Here is a 23879-nt window from a genome sequence, read left to right as displayed (position 1 = left end):
GAGAGACCTTTCAACAATGAGATCCCATCGCGGCTTTGTAAACTCTTTGTGGCTCTTGTAGTAGGATGCAACCAAGAAAATGTCAGAAAAATCCTACAAGAACAGCTGAGATTTATTTGGAGTTAATCAGAGTCACTTCAGGTGAAGACAGGTGTGTACTCATTCACATGAGCTTGATGATTGGTTGATTCTGAACACAGCCACAATCCCAATTATAAAAGGGTGTGCACAAATAATTATAAGTTATCCTAAGTTTTTTTTTCTCTCTGAAATGTGTCACTTTGGTGCATATTGTTGTGCATATTTTTTGCATGTTTTAATTTTTACATTAAATGTGCAAAAAGTCTGATATGATTTAACTTTGTTTCGTTATATTTACCACAAAACAAGATTTTTATATCTACTGTATGTATCTATTTATTACACAGCTGTCAATCATGGAATTCTGCGTTAATAATTACCACAAAATTGTATAACTGATCGTTAATGTAGCCTAATAGTTTTATTTTCTCACAAGGTCTTATAAAATAATTTCAGCACAATTTAATATTTAATGTCTTTTGTTTATGCATTTGTGGTAAAGAAAGTGTCTTTAAACTGTTTGCGTGTGTGTGTGTGTGTATATATATATATATATATATATATATATATATATATATATTTATTATTATTTATTTATTTATTTATTTATTTTATTATTATTATTATTATTTTTTTTTTAAAGAGTAGAGCTGAGCATAATTAGAAAAAAATATGTTCGCTAGAAATGTCCATGACGTTTAAGGATTTCATTTATTAAACTGAGTTTATCAGGCAATATCTATACTAATTTATTGATAGGATATAACTGTATTCATCCAACAGGAAGCGTTACAGCAGGAGACATACATGTTAATACAGAATAGGAAATGCAATGCAATATGGGCAGGTGCTTTTGAAAGTATTGTGCAATTTGGAAACGTGCTTTTTTATAAATTATTTACAAAAAACAAAAAAACAATGACTTTCCCAGAAAATTATTTTGTTTGGTTACTGTGATCGATTTTTGTAAGGGACAGAGCACAGAACACAGCCGTTTATTGGGAACTGGTTTGTCCATGTGTAGGCGACAGGCTCCAGCGGCTCTGTGCGCCCGCCTCTGGAGGAAATGCGCCGGGGACTCGACACGTGATCCGCTTGCCTCAATCCAGAATGGCGGAATCCGTCAGTGAATGGATCTGCTGCTGGCGCGCTCTCCAACGGTAATAAAGTCCGGTGCGTTGCGTCCGATCGCGGCAGAGCTGCGGAGAGGTGAGCGCTGATTCAGATGTTTTTATCCTTAGTAGCACTGATCGCTTCAATAACGAAAATAAACTTATGGACGTTCACAGCGCAGATGAAACAATCAAAACAGTGTGTGTGTGTGTGTGTGTGTGTGTGTGTGTGTGTGTGTGTGTGTGTGTGTGTGTGTGTGTGTGTGTGTGTGTGTGTGTGTGTGTGTGTGTGTGTGTTGAATCGTAACTTGGGGTTTGTATCTTCATTTTTTAATCGTCTCCGCAAAACTTAAAAAAATTATTAATATAATTTAAGATCAAACAACAGCATTTTGTGCTATGAAGTTTATCAACTCGTCACTCTTTTATATATAGAAAAACAAATCTGATAAAATCTGGGATTACAGGGTTTAGCCTGTCATCGTTTCATTGTCATGACAACGAATATGTAATATTGGTAATAACTTCACAAACATTAGATTAGTACGTGATTGTATTACATTAAAATCATGCGTACATGTATACTGTTTGCACCTGTGTCATACATGGACTGGCCCCATTAACTTCCATTGTAAGTTCCATAAAGGAAAAAGTTCACCAAAAATGAAAATTGTCTCATTATTTACTCACCCTCATGCCGTCCCAGATGCAGTGGGGGGTGCTAGAGGGTGGCCAGTGGTGGCCATGGCCACCATGGACTGAAGCCTGGCCACCCCACTCATATTTGCTGTTTTAGTAATTTTTTTTACAAATGTATAAACTTAACATGTGCGCACACCAAGGTTGCCGCATGTTTCCGTCCCGGGTGTCGTTGTATCCACTGCTCACTTGCCCCTGCCTGGCCACCCCTTTGGAAAAACTCCTGGCTCCGCCCCTGCCCAAATGTGTAAGACTTCATTTCTTCAGCAGAACACAGAAGAGTTTTAGAAAAATCGATCAGCTCTGTAGGTCCATACAATGCAAGTGAATGTGACCGGAACTTAGACGGTCCATAAAGAACATGAAGGCAGCATAAAAGTAATCCATACGACTCTGGTGGTTAATTCCATATCTCCAGAAGTGATATAATAGGTCTGGGTGGGAAACAGATAATATTAACAAGTCCTTTTTTACTAGAAAGCTGCACTTTGATTTTGTGGAAGTGACTTTCACTTTCAGTCACCTACTGGTTGGGGGTGGTAAAATGTGGAGATAAATAAAGAAAATAAAGTACTTCAATACTTATACATTTATATGTCTAAAGCACAGAAATGTTAATCAGAAGGTCGCTGGTTCGATTCCCACAGCCACCACCATTGTGTCCTTGAGCAAGGCACTTAACTCCAGGTTGCTCCGGGGGGATTGTCCCTGTAATAAGGGCTCTGTAAGTCGCTTTGGATAAAAGCATCTGCCAAATGCATACATGTAAATGTAAAAATGTCCTTTTTGGACCTTTTGAGTTCTGGTCACCATTCACTTGCATTGTGAGGACCTACAGAGCTGAGATATTCTTCTAAAAATCTTCATTTTGTGTTCTGCAGGAGAAAATCATACACATCTGGTATAGCTTGAGAGTTAGTAAATGATGAGAGAGCTAAAATTGTTGGGTGAACTAACCTTTTAAGTTAACCACAATTGTTATTTTTTTTATTTTAATTAACTAGTGAGTAGTTGTTGAATAGTCGTTTGATCTCATTTAATGTAACATGAGATCACATATTATATTCGAATGATGATACGCGATAGCAGCACTGCTGTTCACGCCTGACTGAGGAGAGGAAGAATTACACAGCTCACAGTCCAGATGCTCTCTAAATTTCCAAACGGTTTCAGGTGATAAAGATCACAAAGTATGAGGGAATTATAATGCAAACATACCAAATAAGTAAATACAGAAGCACTCTCGTTGTGGAATAAGCAGAGCCGGAGTTCTTTAAAGGAAACACCCCGGCGTTACATCTTAAATGCAGTTATATTTAATGCGTTATAGCTTTATTAAAGTTCAAATAATACGGAAGCAGATCATGTAAATAAATAAAAACTTCAAAACTGGCATTTCTATGTGCGGTCATCACCTCTTCTGTGAGTTGCATGAATGTGCCAATCTAAGGGCAAGAGATTGAAACTGCACCCGGCTGATGAACACACGGCCACGGGGATGCTCGTCCATCGTGCACGCGTGCTTAATGCAGCTAGATTATAACGTGATGGCTTGACACTTATTGAATCATAATATATGTAACTGTGCATTTCTTATCGTGAACTCCTTTAGAATAACTTACATTTTCTTCATCAGTTATACAGCAGAAGAACATTTAATCTAATATTAAAAATACAAGTATTGTAAAATATATAAAAATCATAAAAAAAAGATGCATTCACCTGAGAAGCAACATATTAGATATTTAGACTTGCTTTTAGAGAACAGATCTAAGTAATATAAGTATATTTTGTCTTTACTGCACTCGCAGAATTATAAACAAGTGAAAAAATGCGCTTGTATACAAAATGCACTTCTATTTAAGATACATTCTCTTAAGGCAAGTATAAATATCTTATATGTTGCTTATCAAGTAAATGTATCTTGTTATAAGGATTTTTAGACCGTTTTAAAAGGAAAAAAACACTTGATAACAATAGGATTTTTTGCAGTGATTTTTTTTTTACTGAATTAAACTTGCTGAAGTATTTTTTCCCTTTAATTCAGTGAATGTCATTTAGAGGTATTTTTAAAATATGTTTTTGTCCTCTTTATTGTTAGTAAGCATGTTTAAAACCTTGAGACACAAGCAGAATAATCGGTTCAGAGCTAATGATTAATCGTTGTAATAATTGCTGAATAGTCGAATAATGCTGAATAATCGGTTTAATAGTCGTTAGATTTAATAGATTATCAAAATAATCATTAGTTGCAGCCCTAGTTGTTAAATTGTTCCAACTCTTGGCATCCTGGTTAAACATAAAGAAACGTGTTACCTGTGTAGTTCTACCAAATAAATGGCATCTGTTCCTTTCTGTGAATGGAAGCTGTGATGTCACACACAACATTAAACGCATAGCTTATGACACATGTGACAGTTATGTATCATTGTTATGAGTCATTGTTGACTGTAGCACCATCATCTAGTGCATGAATGAATGGCTGAAGCAGTTTATTACGTTCAATTTCAGTCTTTTTTCAGTTATTACATTTGAGTGAGATTGAAAAATGAGATTGCTGCAGATTTCCTTTTGCAGTATGTTGATATTGATCTTTATTTTGCCTTTTAATTCAGTCAATTTAAACACCAGTTAAATGTTACACATGTTTTTGAGCTATTAAAACAGCATGATCACATGGGAAGTCAGAATGTTGTTTCCAAGAGTTCCAGTACCCTAGGATGGGTCAGATTATGCCAACTATTTGACAACCACTATCTATTATCAGACATTTTTGGTTTAGCTCAAGTGTGTTTACCCGGATTTGCGTCCTGCGTTGAAACCAGGAAGTAATCGCATTCACATAATCGGTGATGAGAACAATTCGGAGGTTGCATTTTCCACCTAACAATTAGGGCTGGGCGAATCATTGAATATCCATGATATAATCGCAATAATTTTGCTAATTTTTCTGCATCAGTAGACTAATTTTACGATCCTTCTGGGATGTATAATTAATCAAAATAACATAAAAATGGCGATCTACAAATCTACAAATGCAGAACAGTGAAGGATAGTTTGAAAGTGGTTCACAAGATGGAAAACTCATAACTGTCAAACAAACATTGCACCTTCTGTTTCATAATAAAAGCTCCTGGTGAAGGTGAAATAAACACGACTGCACTTGCAGTGTCAAAATAAAATTCCAGTTTAGGGAGAAGTAAATAGGACAGAAATATATTAATTTAACTTTATCAAATCTTATCCTGAATATAATATTAATTCAGTGTTCTATTATAATGATAAACTGGACCGGGCTCCACAGTTCTAATTTAGCACTATGCAACATTAATCTAGTTTCCAAAAAAACAAAACAACACTTTTGCTGAAAAATATCGAGATATAAATTCTGAAGCCATATCGCCCAGCCCTATTAGCAATACATTTTTACTCCACTGATGGTTATGTTTAGGTCTGGGGTTTTGGTTTGGGGGGTACAGTTTATAAAACATGCGTTCCTCTTCACTGTATTGCATCCCGAACATCTTAAAACAACACGCTTCACAACTCTCTTTTGGCGCCCCTCTGTGGACATTTGCAGCTCACACACGATCATTCGCCCAACAATATTTATCGCTTTAGCCACTGGGAGCAGTGTTTCGCATTTCAGTAAGCACTTACCAATTTTAGCTAATGAAAACTCAATCTACTGTTTCCGATTTTAGTGAGATCCGTCTGATTAAACCAGCCTTGGTTTCTCAGATCTAAAAGGGAACATGAGGGTTAACATGTTACAATGGTTTATACACTTGCATGGTTATTTTTATGTTCTGTGCTGATGCTGCTTTGTTGGATGGTTGTTATATCATGCTGTCAGTGTTGGCAGCTGTCACACACAGAGGCAGTTTTTGAAGCTCAAACATGTGGCATCATGCACTGGCTTATAAATCCGGAGATTAATCACAGGCTGGAGGAAGCTGTCTCGTCTATCCACATTCCGTCTCTCAAGGACCGGCAGTCAGACCTTGTAAATTCCAGGCCCCACATGAAGAAGGTCAAAGCAGCCTTCTGAAAACTTGGCAGCAGAGAGTTAATCCAGTCTTGCATGACCCTAGTTTTACTCTTTCTGACACAATGCTGTTTTATAACAGTAGTTTTATAATACTAGATTATAGTGTATTTATAATACACTTTTTCCTGGAATATGTTTGCTTATTCCTTGCTTTTTCCTGTACGGCTAAATAATTTCACAATATCTTTCATGCAAATTCTATGTATATGTGTGTGTTTTTTTCACACACATTTCTTTCTAAGAACTATTGACCGCATATACAAACAAAATCTACATCTTGAATGAAACACATCCTACTCACACAATCGACACTTCATACAAATTCCACGCCAATGACATGTTTACGTGCGGCTGTGACGTTATTGCCTGCGCCGCTGGCAACAAAACGGACCGGCTTGGAATCGGAAAGACGTGAGGCTGACCGGCCGGTCACCGGTCCGGCCGAGCATGCGGAAAATCGGCTAATTCCGGTCCCTGGCTGATCGATCGGATGCATCTCTAATATATATATATATATATATATATATATATATATATATATATATATATATATATATATATACTGTATGTAATATAATATAATGTTGTTGTTATTATTTTTATTGTGAAGTGTTTGTACATCTGCAGTATTTTTATCCTGGCTTTAATTTATGCTGACTTAAATTGAGAAATATAAGTCTATATAATTGAAATGAGAATCTGTTGACAATTACCATTTCACAATTGTGTGAATTACTCAAAATAAATATAAAAAATAAACCTAAAAAGTATGTTTTTGGAAGGAAAAAAATAAAAAATCGCAAATTGCCTTGAAAAAATTTTAAAAATCAAAGAAAATCTTATGATCTTATGTCTTTTTTTTTTTTTTTTTGGGATGAAATATTATTTGATCATTGTTTTTGTGAAATTCACCAATGCGTTTTAACTAGTTTCATTCATGTGCTGATGAACTAAACCCAGCTACTCAAAAGAAAAATGTTACCCATATATTCTTTATATATACATAAAGTCTGCAACTCTGCTCTTGTACTGTCTGTTTGGCAGAGTGATTGACATTCGACTCAACCTATCTTGACTTGTCTTATTGAATAATTAATTTTCCAGCACTCATTGGCTAAAGTGCAAGACCACTCTGAAACGCATCCTCAGTTAATGCACCCAGCCTATCTCTCTGTTTTCCAATCTTTGTGATTGGCAAATTCTGAATAACGAGTGAGCTTAGTGGATGTGACTAAATGGCATTGTGTAGACCCATGGTTTAAATAGTCTCAAATAACAATTTAAATCAGTTTGAGGCTCTTGCTAATCAATTCTACTCCTTAGGGTACATAATTAACAGTGCTAGATGACTCATGGACGTTGGCAGGTTGCACCGTGTACTGCATCTGTGGCGGAGGAGAAATGAGAGAGAGAGTTTTTGGCTTCTGCCCATCTTACATGATGATTAGTGAAGAAACACGATAAAGGGAGACAGGATGTAACCGTAGGTGGTAAATGCGGCTGGACGGATGACAAGGATGACTGTCGATCCTTAAAAATATATTTTTTTCCAAAGTGGAAAATTGGATGTTTGTCACAAACATTATTATCTAGCGCATTGTCTTAATATCCCTGAGGCCTTGTGTTCGTCTGTTACTCACAGGATGGTGGTAAATGAACTCCAAGTCAAGATGGAATCAAAAATAACTGTTTTAATGTGTCTTCCTGGTCTTGTTGTGCACGATGCATCTGTGCTCATATTATGTAATCTTCCATTGAAATTTAATAACTTTCTCCACACTTTTCTTTTCTGCTGATTTCATGAATCTCTCTTACCTTTTTAACCCCTCGAGCCACAAAATGACATTTAAGTGGTTAATTATGTTATATTTTATATTAACCCGAGTGGTGGTGGTGTAGTGGAGTGGTGGATGTGTAGTGGGCTAAACCACATATCTGTTAATCAGAAGGTCACTGGTTCGAGCCCCACGGCCACCACCATTGTGTCCTTGAGCACTTAACTCCAGGTTGCTCTGGGGGGATTTTCCCTGTAATTTCCCTGTAATAAGTGCACTGTAAGTCGCTTTGGATAAAAGCATCTGCCAAATGCATAAATGTAAAATATAAATGTAATTACATGTATCGCAGCAGCAGCAGTAGTTCAGAAATGAAATGTCTAATGCGTGGTGCTAAAAGCTAGTTAAATGTTCTCCCATTTTTTAAGGTAAAATGGTAAAAATGGTAAACCAACCTTCCTACCCTAAACCTTAAACGGATAGTTCACCCAAAAATAAAATTAGCATAATTTACTCAACCTCATAGCTCATGCCATCCCTGATGTATATGACTGTCTTTCTTCAGCCAAACACAGTTTTTTGGAAGAATATTTCAGCTCTGCAGGTCCATACAATGCAAGTGAATGGGTGCAAATTATCCATCATACAAGTAGCCCAATAGTGTCATAAAAAGCTAATTTAAGATGAAAAATGCATTTGCTGAAGCAACCCTGTCATTTTGTACCCCGGTCCTTTACATAGCAAGTGCAATGCTCTATCAGTTGAGCTACTGCACGATTTGAACGCTTTTAAATGGTAGTGGTTGTGTAATGCAAACAAGTCATGCGCTATAGGAAAAGTGTTTGGTGTCATACAAAATCATTGTGTAAGGATCAAAGTGAAAAAGAATTATTTATGAAATTGCAATCTGCAGTTTTACTCGTGATTTGCTTGAAAGTGAATAATCGTTGTTGTAGCGCCTCTGGTGTTCATTTCACCAGGAAACTGTTGCGATGATATGCAGATACAACTATAAGTAAGCCATTCTTAGGTTGAATCGCCCAAAAAGTGAAAATGCTTTGGCTCCATCAAAACATCGCTCTGTTTGTTCGAGCATCCCGACCAGCTTGACATAATAACATTTTTTGGCTGGACTGTCTGTTGGTTCAGATTCAAGATTCTGCTTGGTGACTCCAGTGGTACAGAAATTAGGCTACACACATAATCTTTAAGTTTGATATTATATTCAGTGACTGATCCTGGACTGGGTGCTGTCGCCTCAGAAATTTGGAATAATGTATTGCCCGTGTCACTTTTCGTTAGCTCAATTGCTTGTTTTGTTTTACCATTGTGCTCTGGCAGAACTTGGCTAGGCTTGGGATCATTTGGCAATTTGTGTGCATCCTAAACATCTACAAGATTGTAATAATGAAAAGCTTGTTTGTTTATATGATGGGTTTAATGAATAGTAAATGTTGGTGCAGTTCTTCAGTCAAGGTGGTGTGAACCTCATTGTATACTAAATGTGACCGTTTTAGTCTTTGCCATTGCATGAAGCTGTTATAATGCAACACTGGGCTGGCAGAAATTTTAGAGGATATTTAAGGCAGACAACAACCAGGGAGAAAGTGATTGACTGCAGAGAGAGAGAGAGAGAGAGAGAGAGAGAGAGAGAGAGTGTGAGTTATTTTTCTGCCTCAGTCACAAGGCTCATTTCCTGCTCATTGTTTATCTGAAAACGGACAGGCCTCTATGAAAATAAAAAAGATGTTGAAGCCTTGCTTGCAATGTGATGCTCATCAGACTGTTTAAGGAATATTTCTATCAAATGAAAATGTTGTTATGTTTACTCACACTCATGTAGTTCCAAACCATATGCTGTTGTTTAAGATTGTAAAAAAATCCACAGAAAAAATTGCATAAAGATTTGGAACAACATTAGGGTAAATAATGGCAGAATTTTCATTTCTGTGTGAACTATCACTTTAATAAAGACCTATGTTACCAAATCGCTGTTTTAAACTACACAATCTATTGCTCACTGTTGGTTACCATGTCTTGCATTAGTTTGCGCTGCCAAAGCATGTCGTCAGTGATTGAACGAATTCCTTAATGAAACATTTGGCAAGAGTGGCATATGATTGAATTTAGTGGCATGAACCATCAGGGTACCACGTCAGCTCTGGTAAGAAACACTTAAAATCACTGCTTGAGAGCAGACATAGAATTTCTTTAAAATACAGTTCCCTCAAAAGTTGCGTAACTTTGTAGTTTTTAATGGAATGTGACACAAAGAGCTTGAGCTGGGTTTTAGCTGAAGCAAAAAGAGATTTCATGGTCAGTAGTGGAAAAGAGATCCAGAAGGCTTTGCTTCATTAATGCCAATTCTCAGCTAGACTCATTCAGCCCTATCCAGCCACAAAATGCTCACTCTCATGTATGGTAATAATGACTAATCAATTATCTACTGTTGTTGGTTATAATTGTTAACTGCATTTGTATTTTCTGTTATCATTGCTTCTAAAAGTAATAAATAGCAAATTGATTTGATATTTAACATAATGGAAAAACAGTACTCAGATATATGAGTACAGTATGTATATGCACTGTGTGTCTACTGTATATACAGTTGAAGACGTTTACATACACTTAGGTTGAAGTCATTAAAACAAATTTTTTAACCACTCCACAGAATTCATATTAGCAAACTATAGTTTTGGCAAGTCCTTTAGGACATCTACTTTGTGCATGACACGAGTAATTGTTCCAACAATTGTTTACAGACAGATTGTTTCACTTTTAATTGACTATATCACAATTCCAGTGTTAACTCAAGTTAACTGTGCCTGGAAAATTCCAGAAAATGATGTCAAGCCTTTAGTCAATTAGCCAATTAGCTTCTGATAGGCTAATTGTAGTCAATTGGTGGTGAACCTGTTGATGTATTTTAAGGCCTACCTTAAAACTCTGTGCCTCTTTGCTTGACATCATGGGAAAATCTAAATAAATCGGCCAAGACCTCAGAAAAAAATGGTAGATGTCCACAAGTCTGGTTCATCCTTGGGAGCAATTTCCAAATGCCTGAAGGTACCACGTTCATCTGTACAAGCAATTGTATACAAGTATAAACACCATGGGACCACACTGCCGTCATACCGCTCAGGAAGGAGATGCATTCGGTCTCCTAGAGATGAACACAGTTTTGTGCGAAAAGTGCAAATCAATCCCAGAACAACAGCAAAGGACCTTATGAAGATGCTGAAGGAAACAGGTAGACAAGTATCTATATCCACAGTAAAACGAACCCTATATCGATACAACCTGAAAGGCTGCTCGGCAAGGAAGAAGCCAATGCTTCAAAACCGCCATACTACAGTTTGCAAGTGCACATGGGGACAAAGATCTTGTTGAGAAATGTCCTCATGAAACAAAAATGTAACTGTTTGGCTATAATGAACATCGTTACTGATGGAGGAAATAGAGTGAGGCTTGCAAGCTGAAGAACACCATCCCAATCGTTAAGAATGGTGGTGGCAGCATCATGTTATGGGGGTGTTTTGCTGCTGGAGGGTCTTGTGCACTTCACAAAATAGATGGCATCATAAGGAAGGAAAATGATGTGGATATATTGAAGTAATATCTCAAGACATCAGCCAGGAAGTTAAAACTCAGTCACAAATGGGTCTTCCAAATGGACAATGACCCCAAGCATACCTCCAAATTTGTGGCAAAATGGCTTAATGACAGCAAAGTCAAGGTAATGGAGTGGCCATCACAAAGCCCTGACCTCATTCCGAGAATGAATTTTTGGGCAGAACTGAAAAAGATTGTGTGAGCAAGGAGGCCTACAAACCTGATTCGGTTACACCAGTTCTGTCTGGAGTAATGGGACAAAATTCCAGCAACTTATTGTGAGAAGCTTGTGGAAGGCTACCCAAAATGTTTGACCCAAATTAAACAATTTAAAGTCAATGCTACCAAATATTAAAGTATATGTAAACTTCTGATCCACTGGGAATGTGATGAAAGAAATAAAAGCTGAAATAAATAATTCTCTCTGCTATTATTCTAACATTTCACATTCTTAAAATAAAGTACTGATCCTAACTGACCTAAGACAGGGATTGTTTTCTATGATTATTTGTCAGAAATGGTGAAAAACTGAGTTTAAATGTATTTGGCACATTTATATATATATATATATATACACACACACACACACACACACACACACACACACACACACACACACACACACACACACACACACACACACACACACACACACATAAAACAGTTTTGGAGTTGTTGCATTTTAAGGTGCAGCCATTTAGTTGTTAAAGATTCATTAGATCTGTGAGTGCAGACATAATTTGTTTTCCCTTTTGTAATGGCTAACTGGGATTATATTATATTTGTCTTTTGCTGTCTTGTTATCTCCTGCAGTGTACATGAGCGTGTGGTGGCGAGTATTGTATAAACACAGGCAGCATCGTGTCATATTGGATTGGGTGTCATATTCTTGCTGTGCTCTGTAGCATTAGTTTCCTCCTCGAGCCTGTCGGCCTATGTCAGTCAGATCAACCCCTCGATGATGGTCACCCTAAACAGCTGCCCATGTCTCAATCTAGTCCCAGACTCCCTTCCATGTGCCCCAGTTTACACTCTCATACCCAGACATGAGCAGTCATGGCTAGTGGACGCTTGACCGTCATTTGGGTGTTGTTTGTCCTGAAGCTATGCTTTAATGTCGTATATATTTAGATATAATTTTGGTGCAGTTATTCTATTCAAATGTCTTGGCATGTTGTTAATGTAAATGTATAGATGTAGCTGGCAAACTTGGCCACATTTATGGGCTGTGGGAAATGGAGGATATTGCAAAAGATGTTGTATGGTATTGTAATTATGCAGTTAAAGGTATAGCTCACACAGAAACAACAATTCTGTCATTGTTTACTCACCCTCGTGCTGTTAAGACATGTTCATCTCATGTTGGTCAGTTCTTTCGTCTGTGAAACATAAAATGAGATGTCAGGTAGAAGTCTGTCTTCTCTTATCTATAGAAGAAAAGGGGATGTGCAAAAATATCAACATTATCAAAACAAAAAATTCCAATTCATGCATGCCGTAATGATTTTTGTCATTGCAGCTAATGTTTAAAATGCATTTGACTGAATTTATGTAAAATCTGTGCACTTCCTGAATAGCCAATGAGCTGGAGGAGAGATTTCTCAAAATTGGTGATACTCCATTATAGGGTTGCTCCCATACCAAATTTCTGGCCCTTGTACTTCGGTATTGATACTAAATCGAAACTTAGGCAACAAATTACAAGCCTTGAATTACATATGAAATTACGTAGAAAAGGACTTACATTTAGTCATTTAGCAGATGCTTTTATCCAAAGAAACTTAAAAATTAGGAACATAAGCAATTTGTCATACAAAGTCAAAAGTATCCGCTTGGCAGTATTGGCAGTATTGCACTGCCAAGTCCTCGCAGTGGCTGGAGTAGTAAAATTGCTAGCAAATAGTAAGTGCATTTAGTGTGGATTGGTTAAGTGCTCACAGAACAGATGTTTTCAGCAGTTTCTTGAATGCTGAGTTTGTATAACCAGATAGTGTGGAGGTTGGAAGCTCATTCCACCACAAAGGAACCGAGAGAGTGAATGATCGTGACATGGACTTTGTGCCTCTTTGCATCTGGACCACCAGGCGCCAGACGTTCATTGACCACAGAGCCTGGAGGAGTGAATTCAAGTAAGAGGGTGCTGTTCCATTGGCTGTCCTGTAGACCATAGTCAAATCCTTGAATTTGATGTCGGCAGCTACTGACAGCCAGTGGAGTGAAATCAAGAGACGGGTCAGCAGCACTGCAGGAGCATTCTGGACTATCTGCAGTGGCTTAATCCTATTAGCTGGCAGACCAGCCAACAGGTCATTACAGTAGTCCAGTCTTGAAATTATCAGAGCTTGGATCAGGAGCTTTGTAGCATATTCAGACAGGAAAGGTCTGATTTTTTCTGATGTTGTAAAGTGCAAATTTGCAAGACCCAGCGGTTGTTGAGATGTTGGCAGTGAAGGCAAACTGGTCATCCACAACCACCCCACTCAAGTTGTGAGCTGTCTTGGTTGGTGTTAAGTGTAGTTAAACCAAGATGAATAGAGATGTTGTGGTCAACAGACGGGTTGGCTGGGATCACAAGAAGTTCTGTTTTGGCAAGGTTGTCAAGCTGTAGGTGACATTCCTTCATCCAGGCTCTCAGAGAGGCAGGCAGAGATATGAGCTGAGAGGGTGAGGTCATCAGGCTGGAATGACAGGTAGAGCTGCGTATCATATAGGGATGAAACAATTCCACTTTTCTCTACCAATTACGATATCGGAAATCTCCGTATCGGCCGATACCGATACTCGGTATATGTTTTTTTGCATTATCAGTTTAGAATATCTTTACATAATTGTGTGGAACTTTAATATGTAAAGATACACAAACCTCTAACTATACATTATTTCAATATAAATGTATAGCTTATTAAGAAAAACTTTATTATTAACTAGTATGCTGAATATCGTGCACCTTTAACTTTTAAACCCTAACGCGTTTATTTTGACATTCTGAACTCTCCAGGAAGTCCTGTAAGTGTGTCTGTTTGTTGACAAGTTCACAGTAGTTTACGAGCTATCGCACGTCTTCAAGTGGCTTTGAATAAAATGCACAAGTCATATGAACTACTTTAATTGTGTTTTAATGGTTCTTTTATGCAATTGTTTGAGCTTGATAGTAACGAACATTATTAACACACAGTATCGGATTTGGATCGGGCTCGATGAACCGATACCCGATCTGTCTAAAAGCTTCAGTATCGGAGCTGATACCGATTTGGGTATTGGATCGGTACATCCCTAGTATCATCTGCGTAGCAGTGGTAGGAGAAGCCATGTGCCCATGTGACAGGTTCGAGGAGGTGTCCAAGCACTGAGCCCTGAGGAACACCAGTTGTCGGAAAAAAAAGAACTGCATAAAGTCTTTTTAAACAGAAAAGTAGATATTAATTTAAAAAATCTGATTACCTCTGGCACAAGGCTATTACAGCTTAATCACAGTATGTTGATATTCAGTACAATTATTTCTGTGATAATGCTTACATAATATATACAAATATTAATATTAATAATAACAATAGTAATAATTTAAATAATAATGTTAATAATAATTCAACCATATGTTATTATTGTTTCTAGTAGTATTATTGCAGTTACGTTTTTCTGTATAATAGTATTATTTTTCTGTTGCATTTTTTCACACTTTTATTTTGGCGGAACTTTTATTTTGATGGACATTGGAGTTCCTGATGTGTGGTAGTTTTTAATAAGCTCCACATTCTAAATGAAATGCTGAAATACTCACGAGCTGAGATATCAGAGCAGCACCTGAGGGGTTTGTGTGAGTGTTCACAGCCTCTCATACATTTACATTTACATTTATGCATTTGGCAGATGCTTTATTCCAAAGCGACTTACAGTGCACTTATTACAGGGACAATCCCCCCGGAGCAACCTGGATTAAGTGTCTTGCTCAAGGACACAATGGTGGTGGCTGTGGGGCTTGAACCAGCGACCTTCTGATTACCAGTTATGTGCTTAGTCCACTACACCACCACCACTCCACCACTCCATCTGTTTGTGTATGTGTGATTATGACAGAGAGCAGAGCGGCACCTCGCGTTTATTCTAAAGCGTGCAGACTGTGTATTACGTGTGTATTATTTCATAACATTTGATCCTTCTGCTGGGTAATGATTATCACTTGGCCATATAGAGATTTGAATTTGATTGTCAAATTGTCATTGATTTAATAAAAAAAAAAAAGAGCTTTTAACCAATTCATATTTTATCTGCCTTTTTATTTATTGGTATTGGCAAAATCCACTATCAGTTGACTTCTAACTCGGATACCTTATAGGTGTTTTTTTGTACTTCATATTAAATACTAATAGTCGTATTAAATGATATAGCCAAAAAGATAATTGACTCATTCCTTATTAAGCTGTGGTTAGCATTGATGTGTCGTTATATCAATATAAACTCCAAAAAAAAAAAAAACATAAAACCATAAAAGTATTCCATATGATTTGTGCATAAGATTTCCAAATTAAGGCTGTCAAATTAAAATGTTTATATTTGTCAAATTTGAGATTAGAATGCACTTTTGTTAACAGCCAGGTATGTTTATTTGCAATAAACAATATAACACAGTTCTGTTTGGTTTAGATTTATTTGTTGCGTCCTCTCCTATTGTGATCACTGATGTCTTTTTACCCCTAACTGAAATAATGTCTTTAAAATTGAAATATAATTCAGTAGAATTCAGTAGAATTAAAATTTTGAAAATATTTATTAAAAAAATGTGAATGTATTTTTTCATCCCTTTTGACAATCCTATTGCAAATTTTCTGAAGCAAAACGAGAGCTTCGTGTGAGGCATATAGATATGGAGATAGACATATTATATATGATACTTCGCACCCCTTAATTATTTATTTAAAGCAGGTGAACATGAAACTTTATTATCATTTAATATCATAATACATTCGTCAGAGAGAGAAGGAAAAATGTCAATAACTTGCTGCCATGCATGAAATTCATCTGAATATTGGCTCTTCATCCTCATCTCCGCTTCATCTCTGACACCCAATGACGCTCTCACCCGCACCACACATTGTGTAGGAGACCTATTGCACCTGTTGTGTAGCATTGCTGTTATCGTTATCACTTTTTGGAGTATAGAGAAATCCCTTTGATTGGTGGATGTCCCTAAAACGCAGCTTCCACATGTCTCCTTATTTTGCACTATGCAATAACAGTGAACCTTACTAGATTCAATTAATGCTTGTCATTGGCAGGCCCATACACAGGGCCTCCGCTGTCTTCACTGATCCTGAAAACGTTTATCTCTCCCAACAGAGCAGTTTGTGAAAACGAAATATAAAAAATGCACACCTGATTAATGAAGCAGTGATTGTGTAAAATAAATAGATTGTTGAGAATAATTATTGCAAAACAAAATGTTATTGTGTAATTAATTAGGTTAAATGTGTATAAACATTTCCAGCGAGGTAAATTACAAATGTTTACAAAGTTGCGCACAAATACAGTATAATGAATTTACAATGACGAGCAGCGCTATACGATCACATTTCAGCACCAAGCACGCGGACAGCAACTCTTTTAAGTAGCACATTCGTGTTAAGTGCAGTTTTGGGAAACGCACATAAAAAAACAATAAACATTCATAAAATTACTCGTAGAAAACTCTCTTAACCACTAAGATTAATCATTATTGGAAACGGGGCCCAGATCAGTCCAGAGCCTTGTGCAATATAGTTTTGCAGGGAGTCAAAACTCAAGACGTACCATACTGTATAACTGGTCAATCTAATCCTTCACAGCAGTCAATTCAGTTCACCAGATCATTGCGTTCGCCTCTTTATCTATTGAAATCAGAAATTAGCCACTGATGACAGCATCATGATCTTTCATTTCTGAGTGAACAGGTCTTTTAAATCATATTTTGGGTTTAATGTTTGTAGTTTGTTGTATATTCACCTACTCTGCGTAAGAGACCATCTGAAAAAGTCCACCCACTGCACTAAAACGTCTGTGGTTGAAATGTTGTCGAAGTGGGGTGGGGTTCAATAATACCAGTTTGGAAGGACGTGAGGGTGAGTAAACGATGACAAAAATATTTATTTTAGGTGAACTATGTCTTTAAAGGCCTCTTGGGGCTTCTCAGAGGGATTTAGCAAAAACTCATTGAACAAAAACATTATATAAACAACAATTTCTTTAATTACACAACACCAGTGTTGCACTTGCAAAAGTCTCCACCCATTTATCCATGAGATCCTCTGTGTCCAAGCACGTCCACTTGCGCTCTGTTTATTGCGGTCTCAAGACGGGAACGGTGCCATTTGAGACATGTGATGACAGCAAGTGCAAAAGACTGCCGGAGGAGCTGGATCTAAACTCCCTCCAGCACATGTAATCCACGCCACCTGGACCCAGTGAGACGCCATACTTATTTCGAGAGAAACACTGGAAAATCAGGCATCCCGTAAAGATTGTTTCCTAGCTGTGTGCTTCTCTAAAACAAACAGATTAATGCAGTATTATGCTCTGCTTCATTCAGGGTTCTGTGATGGAACACCCTTTCCTGGTGTGTACGGTAAATTCACGGCAGCTTTGGGAGTTGCTAGGATTAAATCAAATTTTCTTGGCACGTTTAATTGGGATTGACTGTTCTGAGTTTCTTTCTGCCTACTTTTTCTGACTTGGTGTCTCATTGTAATTTAAAGGGATAGTTCAACCCAAAATTATAATTTTGGGATCATTTACTTGAATTTCTTTCTTACATAAAACACAAAAAGAGAAATTCTGAAAACTGAAGCTTTCAAGCCTTAAAGGGGACCTATTATGCAAAATTAACTTTTACATGGTGTTTGAACATAAATGTGTGTACACAACCACCCTACAATGATTTTTTTAAATCCCCATTAATCATATGCACTGCCTCAGAACAAGCTGTTCGCAGATTCTGTACAAAGTAACATCACTGTGTACAGGCCCCGCCCACAACTGTTGATGGACACTGACGACGGACATGTTTGTTTGTGTGTGCTATTTCGTTATAGCGCATAGCGAACTTTGTAACAGTATTTGTGTGTGTTGCTCAGCCATCATTGCAAAACTGATGAAAAAAACTCTACAAATAAATAAATGTATCAAATAACCATTCGGAAACTTCCTGGTTCATTCTCAAAGTTGTTACTTCTGACGGAGTCTCTCCCTCATCAGTGTCTGACTCCGATTCAAACATGAAGGTCTGAACACCACTATTTTCACTATCAGTCATATTGCTTATGATGTTTAGTTATCCGAAGCAGAGATGTCAACAGTCCGCCCTATTCATAGGTACAGGGTGGGAAACACCAGCTCATTTGCATTTAAAGACACACACACACACACACACACACACACACACACACACACACACACACACACACACACACACAACGGCTCGTTTTTACTTTCCCTTAAAATTGGCATTTTCAACATGGTATAATAAATTATCTTTTTGGTATATTGAGCTGGAACTTCAGACACATTCTGGGGACACCAAAGATTTAAATTACGTCTTGTGAAATGGGGCATAATAGGTGCCCTTTAAAATGATTCCAAAGCAGTATAATAAAAGCTGTCCATACAACTCATTCTCTATATTTAATAGGGCTGGGTGAAAATATAGATTGTCTTATCACGATCTTCACAAACCTGATATTATTCTTAAAATCCCAAGATTGATCTTTTACTTTAAAGATTACTTGAATTTTGGTTGTGTTGGCTGTTATATCTATTGGGCCCCGTTGTTAATTTTTTAAATCAAAGTGATACAGTAGTTCACCCAAAAATTATCATTTACTCACCCTCATGCCATCCCAGATGAGTATGACTTTCTTTCTTCAGCAGAACACAAACTAAGATTTTTAGAAAAATATCTTTGCTCTGTAGGTCCATACAATGCAAGTGAATGGTGATCAGATGTTTTTAGCTAAAAAAATGACATAAAGGAAACATAAAAGTAATCCATATGACGCCAGTGTTTAAATATTTTCAGAAGCGATATACAGTAATCAATGTGGGTGAGAAACAGAACAATATATAAGTCCTTTTTCTTAAATATTTTTCCTTGAAGTTTTTTTCCTTTAAATCTCCACTTTAACTTTCACTTTCAGATGTGAAAGGTAAATGAGCAACTCTTATTATTTAAACTTTCAGCATTTATATTGTGTATTAAAGAAATTTAGTTTGATGAGAACTTATATTGAGCATTTTGCTCAAACATTTTCTTCAGAAAATAAATCTGTAATATTTTGTCATTTTAAGTGTTATTATATGGAATCGAGATTATATTGAATCGTGAACCTCATATCTTATTGAACCAAATGGTGAGAACCATATCGTCCCATCCCTTCCAGATTCCTCATTCATCCTGGAATAGCTTATTTTTATGGTTACATAACACGGTTAAGCTTTAATGTCCTGCTGTGCGCTAGACTGCTCCAGATACTGTTGTTGTTTTGCTGATAGACAGGTTCCCTTTGTTCCAGGTGGACATAAGGAAAAATGTACACAGGGCATTAGACTGGCTGTGCTATGTCTGCTTGACATGTGATTGCTATTGTCAGTTCCGATAAGCTTTGTGACAGCAAATATGGCAAGCCGGGAGGCAGTGTGTCAGCGTGGCAGATTGGTAAGGGTGGGCAACACCCGCCTTGCTCGCTGTGTGTCAAAAATGTGTCACGGCGTCCTTCTGGTGTGGCCTTTGGCATGTGTATCTGTGTGTAGGGGACACCTACGTGTCAGACGTACATGATTGACAGCGATGAAAAGTAAAAGCCCTAATGATTCATGTGCACCTCAACTTGTGTTGCCTATAAAGTTCCATTGTCTCTGTTTCAAAACTAGTGAGCTGCCTACATAGACAGCATTTTAAGGATTCTGAACATGAATGTAGGCAGCATGATATGATGATACTGTACGGCAGCATTTATAGAACACACAGTTGTTCAGTTGGTGCTATAAGTCGGTCACTTACAGTATTTTCTATTTGTAGAAAGCTATAAGTCGGTCACTTACAGTATGTTCCGTTTCAGTCCTATGGATGATGTTTATGCTGACTGTCTGTACATTTTGGAGCTTCAAATGTCTGATCACCATCCACTTGCATTTTAAGGACCTGAGCTGAGATATTTTTCTGTTTTTAATCAAATGTCTTCTGCTGAAAAAAGAAAGTAAACCACACCTTGGATGGCATGGGGGTGAGTAAATGTTTGGGTGAACTATCCCTTTAACAGGTCAAAAGTAAAAAGGAGAAGAGAGAGAAACTACTCAAATAATACGAATCTGAAAGATCACTTATTTCCTCTTTTCAGTACCCACATGCTGTTTGACTGACTGACCGGAATGCTTTATGTGCATGTGTGTTCTGAGAGCACTCGCGGAGTTGCACTAAATGGTGTAAAATACACTTCAAAATTCAGTGATGGTGCACATCTTGGTGAAGTGTAAGTCACTTTGGATAAAAGCGCCTGCCAAATGAATAAATGTGTAAATGTGTATGTGTTAATGCAAACAGTAATTTATGTCTAAAGTTAAACTAAACAGCTGAACAAAAAGCAGATTTGTATCAAAATATCAGACTGTGCGGTGTAAATATCTGTCCATCCACCCGTCTGTCTGTCTATCTGTCTATCCGTCAATCCACCCGTCTGTCTGTCTATCTTTCTGTCTATCTATCTACAGTAACTGTCTCTGATCCATCCATCCATCCATCCATCTTATCCATCCATCCATCCATCCATCCATCCATCCATCCATCCATCTTACCCACCCACCCATCCATCCATCCATCCATCCATCTTACCCACCCGGTCACCCACCCATCCGTCCGTCCGTCCGTCCGTCCATCCATCCATCGATATAAAATAGCTTAATTTCTATTGAACATGGATTGGATTTGTTTAACACAGGCCAACAGAGCCACAATGATAAATAGGACATAAACGGGTAAAAAAAAAAAAAAAAAAAGAAAATATATATATGAGAAAAATAATGTTTTAAAAAAAATGTACAAAACCACCTTTTAAATTCTGTATTATAATGGTAAATTGGATAATGGATAATGCTGTCCTGACTGCTTGCTCACACTGCTCTGGCTGAAGCACTGTATCCTGACAATATTTTAAAATTCATCCTTTTAAGTTTCAGTGGTCGTGCAACGCCATATTGCGATTTTCAATCTTAATTCAATCAATCATGCGACATTAATGAATGTCATACCGAAGGCTCAAAAGTCAAAGTCTGCTGGTTTCAATGTTTTTCTGTGGCTATTACTATTTCTGGATTGTGCATTTGAATTCAAAGAGTTTTTACAAAGTATGTTACTAATTTATAAAAAAATATATAACCATCAGTTTTTCATATCAGCATTTTCATGCTAATAACCGGTATGCCGATGGTTTTAATTTGGTCAATAATTGACTGATAAATATCGGCAGCTAATACATCTGTGCATCCGTGCATAAAATGCCATTAAACGACAGTAAAAGTAATCAATGCAACTCATGCACATTATTCTGTGTCTTATGAAGCCGGACAAAAATAAATTGCTACGGTGTTATTCACTCTCCAGTCAAATTAAATAATTAATAAACTCTTAATCACATGTTTAATCACAAGGTGACTATGTTGGTAAGATGACCGTGATTAAACCTCATGATGTCAAGTCACCAAAATCTATGAGGTTTGTTGTTATTGACATAGCCGCTATTTTGATTTCAGTGCTTTGATTTGAGAGTGCATAATGACATAAAAAAAGTATACATTTTATCATTATGTGTGTTCCTTGTGAATCCAACTCATGACCTCGGTGTTGCTAGCACCAGTTGAGCTACAGGAACAATATGTAATTTAGCCACTGTGACATTTATTTGTATTTATATTTTATTTAAATTCTTTGACAGTTCGACCATTGAGGGAAAAGAACCCAACACAGTGTTGGATTACGACCAGAGGGGGCGCTGTGAGTATCTGAGAATCTCTCTTTCCCTGTCCCGTGTCTCTCTTGACCTGTCTGTCCAGTCAACAGTGGATGGTGACCAGCCAACAAACCCCAGAGGAGCCGTGAGGCGCTTCTCAATTCCTCATCTGCCAGGACACACTCCAGTAATTGTCTGGCCACCAGAAAGAGCTGCCGACACAATGAGTTCCCACAGCCACCCAGGTAAGAGATCTTTCTGGCCCTTCAATGCTTTTCTCCTTACTTTTCTTCTTGCAGAACCAGATAAACAGCGGAATCAGCTACGCTCCGGTTTCAATTACGACCATCTCTAAATAAACCTTTTGTGATTGAGAAATGTGCCCTTAAAAACCTGTTTATCCTGCTAGAAGAGGATAGTGTTTCTCAGCTACAGGAATAACACGTGATTGGGCTTTGAGGGTTGAGAATCGGCCTTGAGGTGCCAGAAAAGCCTTTTGAGCAGCTTTTTGATTCTCGCTCAAATATCTGTCCCCTTTACTCTGCCAAGGCCGCCTTGTCCAACTGTCGGCTTGAGGGAGAGTTTGATTATTCAAGGAAAATGTTGTAAACTTTGTGCTCTCTCTCTCTCCCTTTTTATCTTTCCTCTTCTGTCTTTCTGCTTATATTTTCTCTTTTGCGTTCATAGGAAAAGGTCATCGAGTTACTGGCTGTTCAGTCTTATTATTCTTGTTGAATTATGCGCTAGACAGATGATCACTCAGTGGGCATACTGCTTCATTCTGTGAGCTGCTATTTAGTTACTACTGTATTTTGTTGAGATGGCAAGAGTCAGTGCTTTTCTGATGAGCTTTGGAGAGTTTCAGTGGCCATGGGATCAGACCCCCTTTCCAGCCACATGTTGTCTCTGCTGGTGCTCAAAATGGAACTGATATGCGCATTTCTGTTGAAGAATAGAATGTAAAAAATTGTTTTCCGAAAAATGGGCTCCGCATCAGCACCTTAGACTATGTCCACATGTCTGTGTCCATCCACACCGCTGTTTTCCAAAAAGTCCTCATCAGCACTGAAGCATCTGAAAATGCTTCCCTTACTGCACATGCGGAAAAAAAAATAGTTAGAAGTGTGACCAGGTGCCGTTTCCGTCTGGCGCCTAAAACTCTATTGTCCTCGTGTTCTGCCATCGAAGAGTAAACTCTTGTGTTCTATTGCCTTTGAAGGAATGCAAAGTAACAATTATCTTTAACAACACTATCAAAGTACAAAGCAGGGACAACAATGTATCTACAACATGGGCCGCCATCTTGATTGTTTTGGGTTGCATTGTTTTCGGAAATCTCAGTTTTTCCAGTCCACACTACAACGCTATTAGTGCATTTTCAATTGTATTCACTTTGGAGTACTTTTTCAAAAGCTTGGTTTTTGATGTACAAAAAACGCAGTCTCAGTGTGGACTGAAGGCCAAAACTTAGTACAGGAATCCCCAAAATATTTCCAGGTCACTCTGCTATATTTTCAAGTGGGGCTGGAGTAAGACTATGGTATTTTAGTCTTACTATTCTGCTTTTATTACATTGATTCAT

General features: G+C 37.6%; 1 protein-coding gene across 1 annotated transcript in view; it reads left to right on the top strand.

The window, feature by feature from the left end:
- The first annotated feature begins 1202 nt into the window (after nucleotides 1-1202).
- hdac4 (histone deacetylase 4) overlaps nucleotides 1203-23879 on the top strand; it is a 259844-nt gene continuing 237167 nt past the window's right edge. The window contains exons 1-2 of the mRNA XM_052148118.1: nucleotides 1203-1290; nucleotides 22283-22542. Coding sequence (XP_052004078.1) covers nucleotides 22521-22542 — 22 coding nt within the window. The 5' untranslated portion in view covers nucleotides 1203-1290; nucleotides 22283-22520. The remainder of the gene's footprint in view (nucleotides 1291-22282; nucleotides 22543-23879) is intronic.

Source organism: Xyrauchen texanus, chromosome 18 (genome assembly GCF_025860055.1).
Source record: "Xyrauchen texanus isolate HMW12.3.18 chromosome 18, RBS_HiC_50CHRs, whole genome shotgun sequence".
Taxonomy (NCBI): domain Eukaryota; kingdom Metazoa; phylum Chordata; class Actinopteri; order Cypriniformes; family Catostomidae; genus Xyrauchen; species Xyrauchen texanus.
Note: the sequence above shows the minus strand (reverse complement) of the source record. Positions and strands in the feature narration are given on the sequence as shown.